The sequence below is a fragment of the Suricata suricatta genome, chromosome 2 (genome assembly GCF_006229205.1).
Source record: "Suricata suricatta isolate VVHF042 chromosome 2, meerkat_22Aug2017_6uvM2_HiC, whole genome shotgun sequence".
NCBI lineage: Eukaryota > Metazoa > Chordata > Mammalia > Carnivora > Herpestidae > Suricata > Suricata suricatta.
The window spans coordinates 32,459,279-32,468,378 of record NC_043701.1 but is presented as its reverse complement, the minus strand read 5'-3'; the positions used below and the strand labels follow the sequence as shown (position 1 = coordinate 32,468,378).

Genomic DNA, 9,100 nt, shown 5'->3' with positions numbered 1-9,100 from the left:
TGGTTAGGCATTGGACTTCGGCTCAGGCCATGATCTCACTGTTCGTGAGTTCAAGCCCCACATTGGGCTCTCTGCTGCCACTATGGAGCCTGCTTCAGATCCTCCGTCCTCCTCTCTCTCTGCCCCTCTGCCACTTGAGTGCACACGCTCTCCCCCACCTCTCAAAAATACATAAATATTTTAAAAATTGTATAAAAAATAAAAAAATCAGGTTCTGGTTCAGTTAATTTTGAAGGCAAAGATTTCTCCACTAATAAGTAGAATAAAAGTGAAGTTAAGAATTAAGTGAGAAAAGGATAGAAATTCTCAGTAGGTAGAATTGTGTGGGGAAGGAATTTTTGTTTCTTTTCCCTTCATCATAAAATAACTAATTATCAAGAATACTAATATATTTCTACTTGCAGTCATATAGTGATTATTCCATTTTTATACCTATTTTGTGTGACAGCTTGATATCTTCCCAAAATTCCTAGGGGACTTGAATTCTATAATTTTTTTAACTGTATCAAGAGGATGGTATTGGGAGATTTTTGAAAAGGTTATCAGAAATTATACATAACTGCTGGTTTTGTCACTATGGGAAGCCACATATAAAGTATTGCCAGGGTTATAAAGATAGTCTGACTCAAATTATTGCAGAGCATTACCAAATTTGGGTGAGGTTTCTAGAGGAAGGGAGCAGCTGATTAGTGAAGCAATCATCTACTGAATACTTACTGTGTACACATTAACATAGGTGTTGCTAAGTAAACAGAAACCAAAAAAAAAAAAAAACCAGAAGAAGGGGGGAAAACAGAGGTAGAGTTGATGCAGCAAGTGGTGGTGACTAAAACTGAAGGAATGGAAGAGTAATCATTTTCATTAAGTTTTAATTGGTAGAGAATGCCTAGGCTTTAGAGAGGAAGAGAGAAAGATCCGAAAGTGGAAACAATGTTGGATACAGAATAAGATGCCTGGGCTCTAATATCAATTTAGTCACTTGGGTGAAAACTTGAAAAATTATTTAGCCTCAGTTTTTTCTCCTGTAAAATGGGCATAATAATGCTGCTAAACACCTTACTTCAGTGAGATTGCAGTGAGAAATACGTGAAGCAATGACCTGTACACCATAAAAGAGTGAACATGTTATTTATTTACATCCAGTGAAGTCCCTGGCCAAACTGTGTAATTTATTCTCTATCATATCTTCTCTGCACCATTTATCCTCAACAGCACACCTGCTTTTTCCTGCATGTGTCAGCATCCCCTTCCTGTTCTTTCTCTGAATGGACTATGAGCTTTTCAATAGCACAGTTTCTGTTTGCTTTCCATCCAGAAGAAACAATGATTTGCATACTATGAACATGCAGTATATTCCTTGATAACAGTAGTTTATGTGTGTATCATGGTTTGAACTTGTTAAGGTACTTTCAGACATGTCATTTACATGCAGTTGTCAGATTCATCTTGCTAGATATGTTTCTGACGTCATGTCACTATTCAAAAGTCGTTAACAACTTCTCATTTTCTACTGAATGAAGTTTTAAAAAGTATTTTTAAAATCCAGATACAATTGACATATAACATTGATTTAGTTTTAGGTGTACAACAGAGTGATTAAAGTCCTAACTCCTATCTAAATCCTAAAACCTTGCTAAAAAGTGTGATCTCCAAACCAGTAGCGTTGGCATCACCTTGCAGCCTGTTGGAAATGCATTCTCCAGCCTCATCACAGACCTAATGAACTAGTAACTGGATTTTAACAAAATTCCTAGCCAATTCATATATACACCTTTTAATTTCACTCTTGCTAAACTTGAAGTGTCACAAGTAAGGTTTCCAGATTTTGAAAATAAAAGTAATAGATTCCAAATACAATTTGAAAACAATGCATACTTTTTTTTTAGTATATCTCAAATGCCTCATGGGACATACTTATGCTTAAAATATATATTCGTTGTTTATCTGAAATTTAAATTTAACTGGGTTCTCTGTATTTAATCTAGCAATTACATTCAGAAGAGTAGGATCTACGTCTAACATAACTTTGTATTCTGCTGCAATAGGACAATGCCTTCCCTAACTGCTCAATGTTTGTTTAAGGAATAGACACTGAGCCTCTTGAGAACAGAGGATTTTATTTAATGTTGTGCATTACTAGGGACTAACATAGTACCTGCCACACAATAAAAAAACAATAAATATTTCCTAAATGAATACATGAGTATACCAAGAACAATCTTCCAATTATGGGCTGGATTATGTGTACATATTTTAATAAAAACTGAATATTTTTCTAGTAATTTTTAAAAACAGATTGTTTAAAAAGCTTCGTACACTTTTTCACATTTTAGCTAGCACAGTTGAGGGCTTGATGGGAACATAATCAAGGGCTCAGAATGTACTCGTCGCAGACTGGGTCCATATGGTCACGAGTGGAGAAAGAATCCTATACTCATGATGCTGACAAGCCTGCAGCAGGCGGCGGTAGGCGACTCCTCCCCCCTCCCAGGCCGTCCAGCCTCCGGCGCACGCGCACAGCCTTGTGCAGACCCCGCGGGCAGGCAGGAGAGAGGCGGGGTTCCCGGAGCGCGTGCGCGGCGGCCTGGGCTGCGGGCCCCTCCCTTGTCGGGGGCGCGCGGCGCGGAGGACCGCACGGAAAGGGGGAAGTCAGGTGGCCGCTGCCGCCGCCGCCGCCGCGATTTGTCGCCAGAAGGAAAATGGCGGATCTGGAGGAGCAGTTGTCTGATGAGGAGAAGGTAAGTGCTGCGGAGGCGGCGGAGCCAGTGGTCGGGGAGCCAGTACAGGCCTGGCGTATCAGCCCGGATTCTGGCCGCCAGGGAAGGGCATTGGTCTGTGCCCTCGGCTGCCCTTCCTCCTCATCTCCTCGCTGCACCCTAGTGCCTGCCCCTGTCAGTCACCCGAGGCCCCGCGCGGGGGCAGGTCTCGGGCAGGCCTGCTCGCTCCGCTCCGCTCCTTGTAGGGTGTGTGCTCCGAAAATAGGAAGTAGGAGCCGGGCGGCGGCGCCTGGCGCGGAGGCGGGGGGCGCAGAGGGCGGCGGCCGCGGGGGGCCCTGTCGTTCCGCCTCAGCCGCTGGGCCCCTGCGCGGGGTCTGGGGACTGCAGAGGGGTCCCGGTCCCGGCCTGGGAGCGGCCCAAGGGCGGTGCTTTGCCCGATGGCCTGGCCGGTGGTTGTAGCACGGGTGAGGGTTAAAGAAAAAAAATCGCTTAGGAAGAAAACCTTCACTTCTCCCTTCTACTCCCTCCTCCCAGAAACGAAACGCTTCCTTTTCTGGTTCTCTCCCCTTTTTTCCTTTCCCGGTGGAAGTCTCCCTCCCTCCCCTTCTTCTTCCCCCCCCCTTTTCTTTTTTCGGCTTTAGCATCAGGCTTGCAGCTTCCGTGTTCGCTGAGAGGCAGCGGAGTTGTTCACAAAAAGACTCCCTCCCCATAGTTGTTTTCTGCCCCGGTTGGCACTAGCCCCTCTGGGGGGCGATTTGGTGGCGCTCCACCGTCCTGCTAAGACTTCTGAAGAGGGGAGATTGTGCAACTCCTTTTGCTGTATCTTAGATGCTATGACAGCATTGGAACCAGATGAACGACTTATTTTAAATTCTCAAGCATTTAAAATAAGAAATCTGATCATTGAACTAGTTCTCTCTTGTTCGCCGTTTCCTTTGGCTACTGTTAAGGCCCATTCCCTGGGGAAGAGGGGGGCCCTACTAATTTTGAGTATTTTCCGGGAAGGACTTGGACGTTTCTCAAACTCAGAAGTGACTGACATAACCTGTGAATACAGTTTTCCTAGTGTCCACTCTTAATTTCACAGTGTTCTTTTTTTTTTTTAAACTTTTGAAGCAGAACCGCGGTGTCTGAAAAACACACCTCATGGTGTTTTTAAGAAATCCTAATGTAAGCCTAAGGATATTTTCAGTTGGAACTCTATGCCCCAAGTGTTTTTATATCTTGTAATATAAACTTGCACCGAAATGTAATGTTCTGTCTCCTTCCCGGTGTGAATGTGCAAGAAGTCGGCCTCGTCTTCAATTTCCGAAATCTTTTCCTTTCTCTTGTGCTCTTTGGTGAAAGTGATCATAAAAGGACAAGATGGTGAGAGCTAGGCAGATCCCTGGATACACAGAAGTTACCGTGGGATATTCACCTGTGTCATATTGGTAAATAACCAGTAGTTGTCAGCTGAAAATATATGCAGCCGGGCACACACATTAAAGTGCTAAAAAGTTTTTAAAGAGATTGTCATGTTGTTATCCTACGTTCTTTAAGTATTGATTAGTAGTAGTTCAAGTGGCTAGAATCTGGCTGAGGAGAGAGTACTCAGTGTGGGAGTTAATAAAGTCCTGTCATGTGTCGTAGAGGCCTAAAATAGCGAAGTTTTTTCAAAATGAGATGACAGGGTTCCTCATTATTTGGCATTCTCAGGGCCCCAAGTGCCATAAAGGTGGAGGGGTATGGCATCTTACTCTCCAGACTTACCCAACACAGTGGTTTAAGAGTAAATGAATGAAAATTCTAATCTGAAGGAATTTGGTGTTATTTCAAGTTTTGTAAGATTATTCTGTAGATATTTTCATATAGATTTCATTTCTGTGTTTAGTAATTAAGGAGACAACTGACTAAACTTCTGGGTTAAATTCAAGTAACTAGTTAAGTGAAATTCTAACTAACACTCTTGTCACTTCAGTTATCTAAATGTATGTTTAGTCTTTTGGGAGTAGGACAGTTGGGTATAGAATCAGAAATAGAATTTAAGAACGTGGTATTTTTAAACTGATATTTAAACTGTGTTACTTTTCCTGCCACATTATTTGTAATTTTCAAAAATAACTTTTTAATATTTAAAGTTGTTGGAATTTCCATTATTGATTGCAGATCTGAAGAAGGAAAGCTATTCACTTACATAGTACCCATACTTTGTATATGCATGTAGTTAGTAGTTAGACACTACATTCATTTATTTGTTTTAAGTTTGAGGTAGATTTTATTATTACCATTTCACAGAATACCATTTTACATATACATCAGAAGCTATAAGTAATTCACCCGAGGATACCTAAGTAAAAAGTGGCGGAGGTTGGGGGGGGGGGGCCTTGGGTGGTTCAGTCGGTTAAGCATCCAGCTTCAGCTCAGGTTATGACTTCGTGGTTGAGAGTTTGAGCCCTACTCGCGCTTTGTGCTGACATCTCAGAGCCTGGAGTCTGCTTCAGATTCTGGGTCTCTTGTCTCTCTGCTCCTCCGCAGCTTGCACTCTGTCTCTCTCTCTCTCAAAAAATAAATAAACATTAAAAAAAAAAATTGGGGAAAAAATAAAGTGGCAGAAGTGGCATTTAAACCTTTTTGTCTAAATCCAGAGTTGATGCTCTTCTGACATTGTATTTCCTTAGCAAATAATGATAGGACCCTCTTCTGAGTTCATCTTTGTTTTTAATTTGTTGATGGTTAATATTGAAAAAACAGAAACAGTTCTTTTTGTTTGTAACAAAAATTGTAAACACCAAACATTAACTAGGTTTGGGTACTAAATTTAAGTTGTGTTTGATCATTTTAGAACGAAGTTTATTATTGTTTAACACGTTTAAAAATTTTACGCTACTGGTATGGTTTCATATATGCTCTATGGTAGGAAGCATTTTAGAAACTAATCTAGAATAACATCTTTGGCTTTTAAAATCAGGAACAATTGCTTTGTGAGGATACCACTATAAAAATCTAATAACCTTTTCACCTTTGGCCACTAGGTTAATAGGGAATAAAATTATCTGAAGAAGCACAGTGAAGTTCTTTAAAGTTATTCATTTCTTGCAGCATATCCCTCAGATCTTTTTACAGACATAGTTTAGAAACTCTAGGACAAAAATAATTCATGTTTTCCATTCCTGGGGTCAGCTGCATTGTACAGCAAAGCATTTTTGTGAATTTGAAATTATATGAAATTATAGTATAAGGCTCAAAGCAGGAGGATTATTTGCTTTACACCCCTCTGTGTAAAGGAAAATCACTCCCAAGCTTCAGAAGGAAGACAGTTATTGGTTGAAAAGGATCGGGGTTTTTTTGTTCTTTTCCTCTATAACCTCTCCCCCCTTTCCCCAGTGATAGAAGTGGTCCACTTCCATAGCTTCAACTTTTATATCTTTGTAAGTGTGTCTTGAGTATATAGCTCAGCCCTAACTTCTCTTCTGAGCACTGGTCACACATTTTTATTGACTGGTCCTTTTTACAGGAGACAGTTTAAAAGATGTGTTCAAATGAACCTTCTTAAAATTAAATACATGAAGTCCTCTCACTTTTCCCCTTACACAAAGTGCAGCAGAAATCTATCTCCTCTTTCTTGTTTTTCTCTTTCTCTATTCCCATTATTCTGGTCATCCAGGTTTTTAACTTCAACTTTTGTCTCCTTGAGCTCTGTACCTTACAATCTGTTTCTGAGTCTTGTCACTTCCATCATCGAAATGTTTCTTATCAAATACTTTATTTTTTACATGAAAAGGTAATTCATTGATAATAATATTTAGTTTATTACTTCTCAGTTGACCAGATATTAAATTAACTGTTGTTACTTACTAACTACTCTTGTTTAGTAATAAAATTTTACTGTATGAACAGAATACAAATTGATTGTAGCTGCTCTGTGACTACACAGTTAAGGAAGAAATAAAGATGGGGGAAAAGTAGGGTTAGAAGAATGACTCATAGCTGGTTTTTATCTTCTGTTGTATTTCCCACTGATAAGCTTTTATTATAAACTTTCTAGACTAATAACTCCAACTTCCTGTATCTAAGCCATGTTTTAATATGTTTATGTACTTCCAAACTTTTACTTACTGAATCCTCCATTGCCTTTACAAGGAAGCCCAACTCTTGAAAATGATATTCATGGCCTTGTGTTCCATTCTAACCTAAACAGATCTGACTCCAGTATATGCACTGTTATTTAATCAGACAGTGAATTCAGAGACCTACATGCTAGCCCGTGTCTAGCACCTTGGGTAAATTATTTAACCCCTCAGCCTCAGTTTCCTCTGAAATATGGGGATAAGTGTAAATGGTGTCTGGCATATAGTAAACACACAATATATTGAAGTCCTTTTTATCTGCTGATGACTTCTTACCCACTTTGAGTGTTGGTACTGCTCCCTGATCTGTCCTTTTTTTTTTGAAAGATGAAAATCTTACTCATTCCTCAAGATTTATCTCAAACCACATGGCTGGTTAAATCACTCTTCTGAACTCTGTATCATTATTATTAAATTCAACTTTGCATAACAGTTATGTGCTTAACTGTCTTTTTCCTCTATTGGAATTCCTAAGTGCAGAAATAATATCTTTAGCATCTCTCATTATGCTGCATGTGGTGAGTAGATGGTTTCAATGAGTGAATGAACAAAGAAATCTGAATTCACAAAATTAAAACAGTTTTATGAAAAGAAGAAGAAGCATATCAAGTTCTAAATTTTTTATTTCTAAATAATGCTATAGATTTTAAAGATTTAGATAATCAAACGAAATTCTTGGTGCTCCTTAAGGTACAGGTTGTGATACTGGCTGTGGTTCAGATCATTCACACATGCTAAATATTCTTTAGAAGTAGTTTATATATAGTTCTCCCTCACTACACAATCATAATTTGGTTTCAAAAGTTTAGTTTGTATTTGAAAGCAATGTAATTTGCCATCATAATTAATGTAAAATATACAATGTTCTTATTAACCAAATGGTAAACTAAACCAGTAAGCTATTAATGTAGAAAATATTCATTCCTAATTTCATTCTGTAGATGAATGATTCTATCACTGCACCAACAGAATGTGAAACTTCCTACAGCCAGCAGAAACTTGGTAGCTGCTGTATCATTAGTGGAGTTTTTTTAGACTTAGCACATTAAAGCAAATTGGTAGTACTTTTTGCAGTGCTTTTGGGGGCAATTTCTACATAAAATAACGATAGATACATAGAACATTGCATTTTAGTGCAAAAACATGGGACATAGAAACAGCAGACAGTGCAAAGTGTGTTTAAAGTTGAAAAGCATGACAGGAAAACTTGACCTATCGTTCTGTGCTCTGACCTAAAAGCCTGATTGCCTGAAGCAGTAACTTGTTGCAAAAGATTTGTGCGTGTCAGAAAAAAACACAGGTTCCATAAAGCCATCCATCTATAGTTGTTAAAAAAAGGAGAATTTCACAAATTTTGTTTTGAAGGTTAATGTACTTACATTCTTTCTTTTACAGCATTTATTTGCACGTTTCACTTTGAACCTAAAGTCTGAGAACTTTTCTAATACATTTTAGTTCATAATGTTTGTTTTGACCTTGAATGGAAATAATTTTGGAAACTACCTCCACATTTATTCATTTACCAAATATACCAAACTTCATTGATTTCAGTACTCATAATTTTTCGTATTTTAAATATGCCTGGGTGGCTCACTTGGTTGAGCGTCCAACGCTTGATTTCAGTTCAGGTCGTGATCTCGCAGTCATGGGATTGGAGCTCCGTGTCGCACTGAGTGTGGAGACTACTTCAGATCTTCTGTCTCTTCCTTTGCCCCTCCCGTTCGTGTACGTGCTCGCTTTCTCTCTCTCAAAAAAAAAAAAAAAGATTTCTGAAATCAGGTTGCATTGTACAATCAATAGCTTATGATATTAATCAGTAGCATTTTTTCTTTTTTAGTGGTACATTAAGTTATGCCTCTTAAATTGATTATGAATCAGGGTAAGCAAGGATATAATGCGACAACTAACAACCTAAAATTTTGGCAGGAGGGGTTTGAGGAAGGGAGCTTTGTATGGCATCTCCTCATTCATTCTATTTAATATGTCTAGTGTGGACCAGCAGCAGAAGGGCTCTGCTCAGTGAAGGCATGTAGAGTTTCAGGCTTTTGGAGGATTTGAGTGTAAACAGGCTTTTTCATGGGGTAGGTATTTATAATGGAATATTATTCAGCCATGAGCAAGAATAATATCTTACCATTTATGACAATATAGAGGGACCTTGAGCACATTATGCTACATGAGATAAGTTAAAGAAAGACAAGTACTATATGATACCCTTAATATGTGGAATCTAAAAAAGTCAAACATGTTTTTAAAAATACAGCAAAAAAAAAA

At 38.9% G+C, this 9,100-nt stretch overlaps 1 protein-coding gene across 1 annotated transcript in view; it reads left to right on the top strand.

Moving 5' to 3' along the window:
- The first annotated feature begins 2,592 nt into the window (after positions 1–2,592).
- Positions 2,593–9,100, top strand: part of CAPZA2 (capping actin protein of muscle Z-line subunit alpha 2) — a 56,611-nt gene continuing 50,103 nt past the window's right edge. Inside the window, exon 1 of the mRNA XM_029924573.1 lies at positions 2,593–2,738. Within this exon, the coding sequence (XP_029780433.1) occupies positions 2,700–2,738 (39 nt within the window). The 5' untranslated portion in view covers positions 2,593–2,699. The remainder of the gene's footprint in view (positions 2,739–9,100) is intronic.